Genomic DNA, 16,402 nt, shown 5'->3' on the forward strand with positions numbered 1-16,402 from the left:
ACATAGCCATACTTGGTAGCTGTTGTATCCAGCAGGTCATGAATATAGATGTTGAACAACATTGGTGAGAGGACAGAGCCTTGCGGAACTCTGTTCTTCAGTCTTCTGAGCCTGCTGGTCTGGCCATCGCTGGTATGTACAATGAAGCTACGGTTCACTAGCATCTCCATAATGAATCTCACCATGTGCTGTCATCAACAGTTTCAGATGTAGTCCATGGTGTCACACTGTGTCATAGGCTGTCAGGTCCAGGAATACTAACCCAGCTTTCTCGTTATCCTGAAAGCTGTCTTCGATGTCCTGAGCAGGGTAATCTGATCCACTGTTGACCTGCCTCGGTGGAAGCCAGCGAGATGTTTTGTCACTTTGGTGTATGACAAACTCTGGGTGGGTATTTGTCATGACCCAGTGACTTACCCGGCTTCAGTTTGTTGATTGCTGCACGTAGTTCGGCTGCTGTGAAGTCTCCCGAGAGGTTGGCATTGGTGCTGGCTGCGCTGGAGAGAGATAATACCTCACACAAGGTCAGTTGTGTGCAGTTTTTGTCTGCCTCTGGGAAGCGGCCATTTTTCAAGAGCTGGCAAGCAATGGCATCTGCTGTCACTGTCTTCTTCCTGAGAGCAGGTTGATGGTCTGCCATGCCTTCCGACTAGAGTGGGTGAAGTCAATAGATTCTACTACTTCAGTCCACCTGGTCCTTCGGGTATCATCCAGCTTCTGCAGTAAGGTTGTTGCTGCTGCCTCCATTTCTTCCCTGGAGTTCACCTGCTGGTGTTGGCAGAGCAGACAGCTGCACTCCTCATCCCAGCCTGGCGAAGGCCAGGTCTGGATTGGTGTAAGAGTTCCAGTGTGCAGAAAAGAAGCTTGGGGGCTCTTTTGGGTCAAAGAGCAACAGTGCTTCGCTGTTAGAAGCCCACTCACTCAATGCTATGCCATCATGTGATGTGTGGTTGTAACCCCAATCTGTATGTTGGCAGTTGAAGTCACCTCCATAGATGGCTGGAGCAGGTACAGATAGAAGTAATGCTATAGCCAGCGCTGTTAGTGGGGGCTTATATTCATTCACAACAGATGTTTCTTGGATTTTGATGACCAGCCACTCAATGTTGCAGCCAGGTGGAGATTGGCTGGTGGCTGACCAGCTTAATCCTTCCAGGACAAAGGTTGCCATTCCGTGCTTCTTGCTGTGGATGGACCCAGCGAGAAGGAACCCAGGCAGCTGGAGATTGTCATCAGAAACTCAGTGTGTCTCTTGCAGTAGAACAACTGCCACTTTATTGGAATCAGCAAGATGTCTGATGACTTCGAGTTTGGCGATGGTAAGGCCCTTGACATTGAGTTGGAGCACTAACAGGCTTTGGTTTTTCAACGGTGGGGGTATCCGCCCATCCTGAGGAGGACGGTCTCTGCCTTGGTCTTGACCTTGGCTTGTACCTTGGTCTGCCAGCTCAATGGTTCTTTGGCGACATTAGTTTCACGAGTTGGTCTTACACCATTTCTCACTACTCGCAGGGGAGGCCGCGTGGAGGCTGTCATTTTCTCCCCTCTCTTGGGGTAATGAGCCTTGGTTTAGTCTTTAGCAGAGCAGCCGGTAGCCAAGTTAGTGTGTCCACTAGCCCTACCTGCAGTGCACCTCCATCAGTCAGCTAAATCTGAAAGTGGAGTGGTCTTGCCCTGCTGCTTTCATCAGGCCAAGAAATTGCTAAAACAGCTGATATTGACAGCATAATTGATTGCAACATTACTAAACACCAACAGAGTCTGACACTTGGAGATGTAAGCACGAGTGTACACAATGCATGTATAAGACAAATGACTTGAAAAATTAGATGTGAAACCATATTTAGCACTGTTTTGTTGAGCTAGAGATGCTTCTGCCTGCTTATACATACACACCATGGGTTTATCTATGTATTGTTCAGTTTTGTTTTTAACTATTTTGCGCAATAAAATATTTTAACATTATAGTTTTAACTGTAGTTATTTTACCTTATTTTACCTTTAACTACAATTATATTGAAAGCAACCATCTGTAAGCAATACGACACAGTTTTGTTTGTGTTCTGTGTTCTGAGAGAAACACGAGAGATCATTATGAACATATTATAGCTGTAAGCCCTTCAGTTTAAACAAAACTTTGTTCCTACATATTACAGAAACAGAACTATCAGTTTAAACTTGTTATTTTGATGGGTAATTTTTGTGTCCTTCATTTTATCATTTAAACATTAATGTTGAAAGATACTCAGTTACGATAAAAAAGAATTTGCCAAAAATGGCAACCCCCAGTTGGCAGCCGATATATTATTTGCCAATAAATGGGAAAACTGAACCATTATTATTATCAGTCCGATACTAGAATTCCAGGTGATAAAGATGAGCATCTAAAAGTAGGTTATAATGCTCAAACTACTCATACACATACACGCCATCTTTAATTAGTTGTTATTCATATCTGCTTAGAAATTCCAAATCTGTACATGCCTAAAAGTCAATTACTTTAAGGAAATTACTTGCTCAGCGTGTCCTGTAATTGTAAACATGATTGACAAAACATTACAGATAAAAATGAGCTTACCTGATGGGGTAATGTGTCTCCAGGTGATTTTCGGCTCTGGTTTGCCACTGGCTGCACAGAAGAGTGAAATATTCCCGCCTTCATTTACTGTGATGTCCGATGAAATGTCATATATTTTGGGAGGAACTAAACAAAAAGGAATACAACAAAACAATTGAGTAAATATAAATCTGCTGCTTCTTATCAAAGCATTTACATGTATTTGGACAACAGATTAACGATTCTTAATGTTCATTATTTTGCATAAGTATCAGATTGAAAGCAGATTATAAGCAAAGAACTGCACAATCCATATGGCTGAGAAAGCTCAAGCTGCAAAGCTACAAAAAACTGTCTTAATGCTGCATTTTGTTTCACTTCGCTTCCACCCTCCAGCTTTGCTCCTTCAGAAGTCTACAACGTCAAAGGAAACTCATCCCCTGATATTACTCTCCAACATAAAGCAGGCTGTAAACTGTCATAAGAAAGCAAAATCAACAAATCCCTTTGAGGCCTTGGAAGATGCAGCTCTAAACCCACACCATTTGCTCACTGTGGTCTGAATTGCATCCAACTTCGCTAGGCTAGTCTTCACTCCTTGTTTCATTCCAATCCAGTATTCTAAACAGCACAAATGTACTGGGTGAAGTGCAGAACACATTCAAGAGCTTTCTTTCATACTTACTTTCTTCTTTTTTTTTGTTGGGCAATGACTTGAGATGTAATTATCTTTTGCTTCTGCTGGAAATTCCAATTAATAGTTTTCATGACTCGTGCAGACAGATTTCTCACTGTGTATGAGCATAATCAGCAGCACAGCATGTTGTTTTGTGAATATCATCATACATCATATTTTTTTTTAAAGAACTAACCATAATAGTCCTGTCAAAGCACTACAGTTGAGCTACGAAAAAAGGCAGAAATCTGGCCTCACTAAAAAGTAAAAGCAAACTTTATTGGCACACTTTCGTTCCTCAAAATAAGGCCTCTGTCCAATTATTACTTATTTACCACCATTATATTTTATATTATATTTTTATATTGATTTATTTAATACAAACCACTGCAAGACACTAGCAGATTGAAACATACTTAAACTTTCAATTATTCAAGTAATATATTCCACAGTAATCAACGAATACAAAAACAATCAATGTATACTGATAAAAAATAACTTAATGTGTACTTGTTTTCAGAACCTCCACTAAAAAAATGTAACTTCTACTACATTACAGCAGGATTAAGGATGAAGCTCAACTTCTCACAGGGCTCGACTCAGCTGACTGCATTAAGCTCTTTCTACATTCTTAATGTATCTATAACCTGATGACACTGCAGATCTTAATTCAATTTACTGTCATATAGTACTTGAACCCTTTCTGAAAGTCTGAAAGCCATGTGTTATTGCCTATAGGTTTACACAGACATATTATTGACACATGCCCACAGTAACTGATAGCCCAAATGGAAAATATTGCATTTGTCTACTGATTGTATCATTCTTTAACAGGATCAAGACCCCTATCAGTTCATGCTGAAGAGTCACTCATGATTCAATGGCTTAAGGGAAATAGTTTTTGAAATGGGCGGAAGACTTTGAAGCTTTATCTGTATGTCCTAAGCAGACCGCTAAGTAATTAATCATGACCCAGTTTCTCAAAGTCATCGCCGAGATAATATCATCTGGTAGAGAGCATGGTTAAAGTAGTACTTGCTGTACCACCTCTCGCTGCAATGCGTTTGGAAAACGGAGCGCGGATGAATTCCGAATGGATTTCACTGCAATTTATGTTCACAAGGACTGAGATTGCCTGCCTTAAGGCATATAGGCTATTTTGCCACCTTTCATTGCATTCTAAAAAGTAAAGTAGTGTAACTATTAATGAATCAGGGGTTTAGCTAAGTTAGAGCTGCAACTTCACTTGCTCACCAAGAACAGGAACGTAAACACAACGTAAACTAATAGCTGCACAGCATTTCACACAAAGAACACTGAAAGTGGCAGATTAGAGTTTCATTTGTAGTCGAGGTGTGTGACCCTTGTGAGCAACCCTCGGCGGGATATTTGGAATAGAACACTACGCTTTGAAGTAGCTGTAGAAGAGGCTGAGACCACTGGAATGGCACCACAAAAAGACCTGCAAAGGTCAACAAGTCAGCAACCCCAGCTTTTTTACCTTTCCCTGAGTACATAATGAAAGTACATGTTACTTAATCTCTAACTCAAGGACTACCATTATTACGTCTCCTCCATAGCTCCTCAGACTCTTTGAATCCTCACCAGCCTCCAACTTCAAAGCCTCCAGCTGCTGTTATTTTTATCTTGTTTATTTCCATTCTATCTGCCCTGGTCATAGCACAGCATACAAAGGAAATACAGGAAAAATAAGGATAAAACATTAGAACTGTTTCCTAGGCCTCATCAACATGTCAAATCAACATGATTTTTGTTCTCCATTCTAAATTCTTTAAGCACTGAGCGATTGTCATGTTCACCCACATCCCCCAACCCCCTGAAGCCCCTGCAGGAGGTGCTGAGATGGAGCTGCCACTGCTGATGGGGAAGGCGTTATCTGCTTACCAGCTCCAGAGTGAATAAATAAGCTTTTAATGACGCCACTTTGAAATTCAGAAACGCTTACAGCTGCACTATTAAAATGCAGGGTTTCCTCGGCATAAAGAGGAGTGCATGGCTTTCCTTTCCATGGATTCTGACAGGTTCTCTAGAGCCGACTGCTGCCACCAAATCCAAGACCCCATTACTTCACACCTACTGCCAACCCACATTCCAATTATGGAGTCGAGGAAGATGTGGGCTCTTGTCATAAAGCAGACTAGCACGTGCGAAGGCTTGAAAGGAGACAAGGAAAATTCAGATCTCAACTCATTTGTTTACAGCGCATTTGTCATTTTTGCATCTACACAGGTAAAACTTAAGGCGCAGCCCAAACCATATAATGTGCAGCAGCAAAACTGACATATAGAGCTACAGCTTTATGCCGCACTTACAATGGTAATTAACCATGACTAGAGTCAGATGAATTCATTTACAGCATGTCTGAACCATATGCAGCTTTAATATCTGCCAGGTCTGCTTTCGCTTAGCTTAGTGTAAAGAAAATAAATCTACTGCAATAGCTGGCTGACATGTCTCCCAAATCAGGGGAAACAGGTTCACTACCAAGAACAGTTCTTGACAAATGACTCATGAAAATGAAAAAAAAAAAAAAAAAAAAAAGTAAAAAGAAAAGAATAAAAGATGCATCCTACACACAGGAGTGTGCCCTCTATTAACCTTAATAGGCGTGCACACCCTGTCAAGGGACTATCCTAAATTATTTTTTCTCCAGTGGAAAAACAGCCAGTAATTTAAGCTGCTCGATTAAATGAGAGAACTCCTATCACTATCACTACATTCTTCCAAATTGGAAAAAAAGTCCCTGAGAAAACGAATTAGTCATCTGAAGTCATTATAGTCTAAATAGCCTATAGATACACATAGACAGAGGTCAACGCCTCTCCACAGTTTCCAAGCACACATAGTTCTCCATAAATGTTGAAAAGATTAAGAATTAATATCATAATCTGTTCTGGTAAGGTGCAAAAAGGCTCGTTTGCTCAGACCATGTTTATGAATTCAGTCACGGTGTGCCAGAGAACATTCTGGCTTTTCATAATTTCCAGAGCTTTGCCAGAACGCTCTCTCAGAGTGTCAGAGGACTGCGCTCTGTAAGCGGCTAAAAGGCTGAGGTGGCCGCAGTGCTAGTCAAAGCAGTTAGCCATTTCAAACGGTGGCCATGGTAACAGGCACCAGGCGAGGTGGCAAAAGTTCACTTTTACTGGCTCTGTTCTGGGATCGCTACTCTAATATTAGCAAAAACGTGTCTGCATGAGCCTAATGAACATCCTCACATATTTTATGCGTTTGCTTAATTATGCCTTCATGGTTGTCTAATTTTGGATGAATTCAGCCTCACCGAATCAGTCAAGATAGTGAAGACCAAGCAAAACGTCTGAAATTTTGCAACATCTGGCCTCCCCCCGTGTCTAATAAAGCACAATGCCAAAGACTGCAGTGAACACCACAGTGCCGAGCATGGCATGCGTCCAGCTTAAGCAGGGTGACAGTCACTACAATCATAAGCACCATACTGGAGAAATTGCTCTAAACTCTACCTGCCACAGCCACTGGAACAAAGGCAGTCGCCTCTAGAATATAAACCAGCGGTTAGCAAATTGCACTTTCTATGCTAAGACGGACTCTCCGCTCATTCTTACAGGATTCCAATTCCCTATACAAGCTGCAGGCTGTAAAAACAAACCAAGTTAAATCCCTTAATTAGGTGTCAGACACAGGAAGAAAACACAAACACTGACAGCCCGCATTACCCAATGGGATTTCTGCAGTTTGCAGTGCCACAGTGGTAAAGCACACAACCTTAAGTGGATGCCACACAATGCAACATGATGAAAGTCGCTGATTTTAGTTTCATGCATTTATGGAAGAAATGTGATCATTACAACCGAATAATTCAGTGCCATCCAACTGCAATCAAACGCATAAGAAATATAAAAAACAGTGAAGTTTCCTCTTAGAATGGAGCAAAATCACACCATATCTCAACACTGACAAAAACAGTCATATGCAAAAGCCTCAATCAAACTGCACACAGACATGTGTTTGCTGAATTTAACACATTGAGGAAAAAAAATAACCATAAAAGTGGCACATTTTATATTCATGTTTAAATTCTTGCCAATATGGTAAACTTAGCAAAAAAAGTTCTGAACTAAAATACATAGAAAAATGTTCAAAGATTTAAAAACATTTCTGCCGAGGCTGATTTCACTTCACTTGTGTGTCAAATGTTGATTTTAAGATTAACTGCAACTGCTAAGAATAATAATTTTTTCCCCCTCGCCAGCCGTTGGCTGCTCTTTATCACCAAAACAAAAGCCATTTGAGGCGCAAGGAAGAGGAATGTAGAGTTGTAGGCTAGTTCCGAGCCCCAAAGTGGCCTAATATTGTTTATATATTCTAAATAACATCCCTAATATTGTTTTTTTTTAAAACCTTTTTTTTTTAAATCAAACAATTGTGCATTTGAGAGCTGAATCTCTGACTGTGGGCATGGCACATTCAACAGTCTGATTGGTCCTGGCTCAGCATATTTACATAAAGTTTATCCAAACGGAGAGTGAGCAAGGTGTGAATCCATAGTTTGATCTGTCAATTAAATATGGACATTGAGCTTTGTGCCACACTATTTTTAAATATGAATTATCCAACAAATTCAAACAGAAAATAATTAAATCATTTTGCATGACATCACTGTGTACCTCACACCTATATCGCTGTTGTCAGAACAAAACCAAATGGTATCTCCAAAACGGTAACTTTACAGGAGAAGGAAAAAACCTACTTTACTTTTAATGGAAGTCAATGGACTTTACTTTTTTTAGGCTGTTTCTTTTGGTCCACATATAATCAAATTTCACAGACAATGTAAATGGCAACAGGCTTAAAACTGAAAAATGTTTCCTGAAAAAAATTTCAGGACCCCCAAATTACAACAGCTTTCCAGATCTCTGCTTGATAATAGATTCCACAAGTGAAACAGCATCTAAACAGTTCCTAATGTTGCTTTCCCAGATGTTTGATAGAGTAATGTTCTCAGCATGTTCAATATTTCTTGTCAGATGATTTTGCTGGTGGGCTGGCATATGTGTAAACAAATACAGGGAAAAGAACAGCAATGATTATAAGCCAATACAGTGTATGAAGGGATAGACTAAAAGACAGCAAACATATTACAACACACCTCTATTTCTCATGCGCTTGAATGGCAATCGTATTCAAATGTATTCATTTACTGACATTCAAATTAAACAGCGAAATTCATTTTGGCTGCCTTTATTTATGTAATTCTCTTATGTACGTCAACAAACTATGCCTAGAATTATTTCACTAAAATGATACAGTAGTAGAACCATTAATTTGCCATTGTGATTGCCACAAACTGCTAAACTGCCTTCTTTATTGGTGACTCACTATGACAAATTGTCGGGCAAACCAAGCTAAGATTTAAGCGATGGCAGGAACGGGTGATTATTCTCAGAAAAATGTGTGTGGGCTGCTCTTATTCGATCCCTTCAGAACAAGCACACTCATTCTCTGATGTTGTCCAGTATTGACCAGTTGGTTAGAAGGAGTGACCCAGCAAAGGCCCTTTCTGCAGTTTCAGAGGGGTTTGAAAAGCATGTTCAAAACAAACAAAGGAACACGTTAAAGATATATAATGATGAATTATGTAACATGTTTTCACTGGGTTTCCTAACCATCAGATTCACGCGCCGCGTTATTCTGCACTCAGCTCACGATTACCTAGCACAAAGTCTTTATTCAATCACTGTCTTTTTCCCTTCGTTGTCTTCTCTATCTCAACACCACGCGCAAACTCCCTAAGTGTGCTTATCAATTACCCTGTTCATTTTGAGATAAATAATGAATTCTATTAAAGACAAGAGATACATCATGATCAAGAGAATGCCCTCAGCTAAAAGTAAAGTGGACAAAAAAGAGGAAATATTAATTCTAGATTATAATTACAAGAGAAAATGAGTCAGTGATGTGATATAGTTCCTCTACAAGTACATACTTTGAAGAGTTGCGATCTAAGGATACCAGTTTGTCCCTGTCAGATATGCCTCATAGGGCAGAGAGCTCTCTCTGTAATATCTTTCTGGCTAATTGAAGACTGTGGGTTTGTTAAAATGGAGCTCATATCTTAGCATATTTACTACTGCTGAGAGCCAAAACCTCCCACTATGGGGCAATCCATATGAACCTAACTCACACTGCAGCAAAATACACAATATAAGCTGACTATAGTTAGATAAGCTGCTGCACTGCTGAACTAATGCCTGCAATGGAATTGTTCAATAATAATGAAAAATCTGAAAAAAGGATTGGTGGTTGGTGAAAAGATGAGACTATATGAGCAAATTCCAATCAAAACAGCTTATTCAAACTTTCTATAAATGGGCACAAACTCTAAAAAGTATACATCATTAAGAAATGGTTTAGACAAAGCAGGGTCGAGGGATGATTTAGGATTCATGTTGGCGTTGGCAGATGTATTTACAATACTCTAGAAGAGTAGAGTGTCTAGGTGACGATGGGCTACTGTGCCAAAATTAGGCCTGAAAGGTCAATAGTTTTAATATGGAAATCACAGTTTGAAAGAGTGCAATTTTCACATGGCAACAGCTGCCATTTTAAATATGGCCTATAATATTGTCTTGAAAAGTTTAAGGTGAGAGAATTTCATAAAATAACACAAAGCACTTCCTGTAGAAAAGTAAAATGAGTCAAAAGTTATTGCAAATAGATGCTTTCTCCAACTCATTCAGTCCTAGCTAACATGTCTGTTGTTTATTTAAGTCATAGGAATAATTGTAAATATCGGCATTGGGCCACAGTTTCCATATCAGTGCATCCTTAAACTGTGGTACTTAGGGACCACAGCATGGGCCCACAAGGATTGTAGCATTTTTTGCATGTGACTTTTAGGCTTACTGAAAGATTAATAGTTACAATGATTCATTCATTAAATAATAATTAAACATGAATTTTAGACACAGATACAGACAGCAATGCACCTTAAATGTAAATGTTAAGCAGTTCAGCCCAGTCACCATCTGTAAGAAGAATTCATCTGTAATTCAAATAAAGATGCCTCCAAAAACACAAAACAGTAAGAAAAAAAACAAAAAGAAAAGCAACAATAGAGGACAGTATGTCACCCGGTTTTTCAGAGGTAAACATGGACTATGAAGATAACTTGTGCTGTTAATAGAAAGGAAGCTTATGCTACAGTAACTGCAGTTGTCAAATATACATAACACAGCTGAGCTGTCTAAAAAACGTACTTCTGCAGATTTATAGTAATTTTTCCCTTCAAAAATCAAAAGTCCAGCATACCCACTGACTCCACTAAAATGTAAAGGTTTAATTTGAAAGTGAAGATGAAGTAGCAGCCCATTGTCCACTCTGTGCTCTAAACACTCTTCTCTCTTTCAGCCTGGGGAAAGTATGAATTATAACAGGAATGACTTCATTATTCTGCACTGACTTTCAGTATAAAGTGGGATAATGTTTGTGGAGATGTGAATGGGCTCTGGATAACATATCTGTCCTATCCTAATCAAAAACAGTTCATTACAGGGATTTGCCTCAAAAGCCAAGATGCAACACTTTTGAGAAGCAGCAAATATTACAGCTTAGTTGAGTTGTTTACAGTATATTGATTAACAGTGTTGCTGCTTATATTGCTCCTTAATATTCACAGGTTCCTTCATGCTGAGTAAAAGTTGGAATTTTGGAGCTATAACAAAATAAAGAACAGGGCTACATCTTGGCATATTTTCAATGCTGTGAGAGGTTCTGCTGTGGGAAATGAAGTGAGGCAAAGTGGCCCATGCATTAAATTTTCAGGCGATGCAAAAATTCCTGCTGGTGCCTCTGACAGAACTGATATGCATTTTAAATTACCAACAATACCAGCATGGCCCATGATATTTAGTTTAAACGGATTTTTTTTAAATCACTGTTGTGTACTTGTAAGTAACTGTTATCACCTGAGCCCCAACCACCATCCTTGTGAAAAAGAAATGCATTAAGCCACTTACAGTTTATCTTCAAAACGCATCTCCAGAAAAGGGCGCCCAAACAGAAACTCTGACCTTTGGTGTCACTTACTTTAATTAGCTAGAGCTGATAGTGGTTATTTCCTGAAGCAGTTCTTTTTAATGAGGGGAGAAAAAGCACAGCTCACAAACAGATGCATACATACAGCTCCCTATTATAATAATGCATTAGCATAGGAGGATCATCAGCATGACAAAGCTATAGTCATATATTCAGACTTAAAATGGTTTGCAGACTCAGGTATATTATATTATATATTTTCCTCTGAACAAATAAATAAACATAGTGACTGATCCAGTCATTCTTAATAGGGTGGGCTATTTAAGAATATATTTACTATCCAATATGAGACCAGGAGTCAAACCGATCGAAACTTTCAGGTAAATAAAGTGTATAAAAAGCAGAGGTGCCATCATGGGTCATACTGAATCTGAGTTGAAATAGAGCTAGAAAGATTGCAACTTGAAGTATAACCAGGCAGGTGGTTGCCTATAAACCTTTTCCAGCCAGAGTTCTGGCACCAAAATAGCAACACTCATAAGTGGTTCTTAAATGTTTTACTTCTTACATACGCTAGCAATTTTTAAAAAAATGTTTTAACTAGTATTACACAAAAAATTAACTAACAAAAAAAAACTCAGCTCTAAGACCTTTGTAGGGATGTAAATGATTCATCAATTTCCACTTATAAAATAAACAATTCCCCTTACACATAAACAATTTAACCAATGCTATTTGTTAAACAAAACTACAATAATGTACCATATCGAAAGCAAACTAACACAAGCAATAAGCAATTTTTTCATCCAAGTATGACTCACAGCCTATGATTCACCCAGGAGTGCAAAATATTAGAAGGACATGGTGGATGGCAACAGCAACCAGGTACATTGAACCAAAGCTAGCCCCAGTCATGGCATTCATGTTTGTTTTGACATGGGCTGTTAACTTTAGAAGTTTCAGTTGTCCAACTATATACTCAGTTTCATCAATGCTTCAGCATATCATCCATCCATCCATCCATCCATCCATCCATCCATCCATCCATCCATCCATCCTCCACCGCTTATCCGAGTCTGGGTCGCAGGGGCAGCAGCCTAAGCAAAGAGGCCCAGGCCTACCTCTCCCCCGCCATCGGACATGTCTGGAACACCTCCCTAGGGAGGCATCCAGAGGCCATCCTTACCAGATGCCCGAACCACCTCAGCTGGCTTCTCTCAACGTGGAGGAGCAGCGGCTCTACTCCGAGCCTCTCCCGAATCGCAGAGCTTCTCACCCGAATCACTGAGCTTCTCACCCTATCTCTAAGGGAGAGTCCGGTGACCCTGCGGAGAAAGCTCATTTCGGCCGCTTGTATGCGCGATCTCGTTCCTTCGGTCACTACCCAAAGCTCGTGACCACAGGTGAGAGTCGGAACGCAGATTGACCGGTAAATTTACAGCTTTGCCTTCTGGCTCAGCTCTCTCTTCACCATGACGAACCGGTTTAGGGTCCGCATTACTGCAGACACCGCGGCAATCCGCCTGTCAACCTCTCGCTCCATCCTTTCTTCACTCGTGAACAAAATCCCAAGATATTTAAACTCCTCCACTTGGGGCAAGAATTCACTCCCTACCTGGACAGAGCATTCCACCCTTTTCTGAATGACGACCATGGCCTCAGATTTAGAGGTGCTGATTTTCATCCCAGCCCCTCCACACTCGGCTGCCAACTGGTCCAGAGAGAGCTGGAGGTCCTGGCCTGATGACACCAACAGGACCACATCATCTGCAAAAAGCAGACATGAAATCCTGAGGTCACCATACTGGACACCCCCCGCCACTTGGCTGTTCCAAGAAATTCTGTCCATAAAAGTTGTGAACAGAATCGGTGACAATGGACAGCCCTGGCGGAGTCCAACCCTGACTGGAAACCAGTCCGACTTACTGCCGGCTATACGAACCAAGCTCCTGCTCTGTCTGTACAGGGACTGAATGGCCTGTAACCACGAGCCCCTCACCCTGTATTCCCAGAGCACTCCCCACAGGATCCCCCAAGGGACATGGATCAAATGCCTTCTCCAAATCCACAAAACACATATAGACTGGTTTGGCAAACTCCCATGCACCCTCCAGGACCCTGGTGAGAGTATAAAGCTGGTCCAGTGTTCCACGACCTGGGCGAAATGCGCATTGTTCCTCTTCTATCTGAGAGTCAACTATCAGTCGGACTATCTTCTCCAGTACCCCTGCATAGACCTTACCAGGTAGGCTGAGAAGTGTGACCCCCCGATAGTTGGAACACACCCTCCGGTCCCCTTTTTTAAAAAGCGGGACCACCTCCCCAGTCTGCCATTCCAGGGGGACCGCCCCAGATGTCCATGCGATGTTGTTTCAGCCAGGACAGCCCTACAACATCCACCTTGATTACCTCAGCCCGAGTGATGGACGGACCCTCACTCGGATCTCCAAGCTCTGCCTCCTCTAGGGAAGGATTGTTGGTGGGATCAAGAAGATCCTTGAAGTATTCCTTCCACCATCCAATGACGTCCCCAGTCGAAGTCAGCAGCCCCCCAGCCCCATTGTATACAGTGTTAGTCAGGAACCGCTTTCCTCTCCTGAGGCGCCTGATGGTTTGCCAGAACCTTCTCGGTGCCTGTCAATAATCTTTCTCCATGGCCTCACCAAACTCCTCCCACACCCAAGTTTTTGCCTCAGCAACCGCCGAAGCCGTGACCCGCTTGGCACTTCGGTACCCATCTTTTGCCTCCAGAATCCCACAAGCCAGCCATGCCCGATAGAAATTTTTCTTCAGCTTGATGGCTTCCTTTACCTGAGGTGTCCAACAATGGGTTCGGGGATTGCTGCCACGACAGGCACCTACGACTTTGCAGCCACAGCTCCGATCGGCTGCATCAACAATGGAGGCACGGAACAGGGCCCACTCGAACTCGATGTCACTGGCCTCCCTCGGTATGCGGTCGAAGCTTTGTTGGATGTGGGAGTTGAAGATCTTTCTAGTAGGTTCCTCTGCCAGATGTTCCCAACAAACCCTCACAGCTCGTTTGGGTCTGCCAGGTCTGTCCAGTATTTTCACCCACCATCTGATCCAACTCACCACTAGGTGGTGATCGGTTGACAGCTCCACTCCTCTCTTCACGCGGGTGTCCAAAACACATGGTCACAAATCCGATGACACAACTACGAAGTCGATCAACAAACTGCGGCCTAAGGTGTCCTGATGCCATGTGCACTTATGCACACCTTTGTGTTCAAACATGGACAGACTGTGGCAAGCACAGAACTCCAATAACAAAACACCACTCGGGTTCAGATCAGGGAGGCCGTTCCTCCCAATCACGCCCTTCCAGGTCTCACTGTCACTGTCCTGTGGTCTGACGAGTCCACATTTCAAATTGTTTTTGGAAATCAATGTTCAAAAGCCAGCATCTCTGATGGTATGGGGGTGTGTTAGTGCCCATGGCATGGGTAACTTGCACATCTGTGAAGGTACCATTAATGCTGAAATGTACATACAGGTTTTGGAGCAACATATGCTGCCATCCAAGCAACGTCTTTTTCAGGGATGTCCTGCTTATTTCAGCAAGACAATGCCAAGCCACATTCTGCACGTGTTATAACAGCGTGGCTTCGTAGTAAAAGAGTGCGAGTACTAGACTGGCCTGCCTGCAGTCTAGACCTGTCTCCCATTGAAAATGTTTGGTGCGTTATGAAGTGCAAAATACGACAACAAAGACCCTGGACTGTTGAGCAAGTGAAGTTGTACATCAAGCAAGAATGGGAAAGAATTGCACCTACAAAGCTTCAACAATTAGTGTCCTCAGTTCCCAAACGCTTATTGAGTGTTGTTAAAAGGAAAGGTGATGTAGCACAGTGGCAAACATGCTCCTGTCCCAACTTATTTGGAATGTGTTGCAGGCATCAAATTCAAAATGAGTGAATATTTGCAAAAAACAACAAAGTTTATCCGTTTGAGCATTAAATATCTTGTCTTTGTAGTGTATTCAATTGAATATAGGTTGAAAAGGATTTGCAAATCATCATATTTTGTTTTTATTTATGTTTTACACAATGTCCCAACTTCATTGGAATTGTACGTTCTATTGATTTTCTAAGTGAAAATAAGCTAACACATCCTCTAAAAGAAACAAACTTAAATATCACAATTCCTATTTAATTGCTGAGTTTAACATATAAATACAGAATACAAAATACCATAACTTTTTCAGAAGCTCCAATTAATCTTTCATTTTTTCTTCAGTATGTTAAACTCAAATAAATAAATAGCAAATAATAATAAATGTGCAGAAGTTTGTATGGACTGTGTATCAGTACTTTTCTCATGTTTTATTGTGTTTTAATGTATTAAAAAGACAACATAATGTTAATAGTGCATCAATACACACACTCATTGAATGTGTGTGCTATGTAAGTATGCATTTCAGCGTGGCTCAGCCAATCAGATTTCACAACTGGAACTGTTATTTTATGATTAATATTTTGATGGGTGACATCTTTTTAAGCTTGCCAGTTGATTATTCGCTGACTAATTATGGTCAGTTGTCAGATCTGGCAGGTTTGTAAACCCCTCTAACTGTAAATGAAATGATTCTACTAGAAAGACCTACCACTACAAGAAGCAATGATAGGAAATTTCAAAAGATTCTCCATGGACTGAGTAGGTAGTAAATGGGTGGGTGTGTGTTGGTGAAAAATATCACTCCGTAAACTGAGAGCACTTTTTTGATCTAAGAACAACCTTAATTAAATGGCAAAGAATCTGGTGTAGAAGAATCTGTTGTAAAAGAAACACAACACATTTCCTCTCTAATGACTTATAGAAAATAAACATGCATAGAAATAAAAGAAAGAAAAAGATAAAAATCCAATTTAGTTACAACTCAATTGATTTAGAACTTAGTTCTCTGTGACGTTATCACTACTATACTGTATGGCCAAAAGCATCCAGACACCCTTCTAATTAGTGAATATAGGTACTTTAAGGTGAACCCACTGCTGTCACAGGCACTGATATTGCGCACACACATTCATTTTAGAAGAAATGTTGGATGAGCAGACGTTTACACATTTTTGGATTTATATAGTATTTCCGTGGCAAGTGAAGTGGTTTGTTGT

The 16,402-nt window shown here is 40.9% G+C and overlaps 1 protein-coding gene across 3 annotated transcripts in view; it reads right to left on the minus strand.

The window, feature by feature from the left end:
• negr1 (neuronal growth regulator 1) overlaps positions 1-16,402 on the minus strand; it is a 184,754-nt gene that overhangs the window by 107,231 nt on the left and 61,121 nt on the right. For all 3 annotated transcript variants that reach the window (XM_037534842.1, XM_017720913.2, XM_017720923.2), the window contains exon 3: positions 2,579-2,704. In XM_037534842.1, coding sequence (XP_037390739.1) covers positions 2,579-2,704 — 126 coding nt within the window. The remainder of the gene's footprint in view (positions 1-2,578; positions 2,705-16,402) is intronic.

The sequence above is a fragment of the Pygocentrus nattereri genome, chromosome 26, assembly GCF_015220715.1.
Source record: "Pygocentrus nattereri isolate fPygNat1 chromosome 26, fPygNat1.pri, whole genome shotgun sequence".
NCBI classification, from domain to species: domain Eukaryota; kingdom Metazoa; phylum Chordata; class Actinopteri; order Characiformes; family Serrasalmidae; genus Pygocentrus; species Pygocentrus nattereri.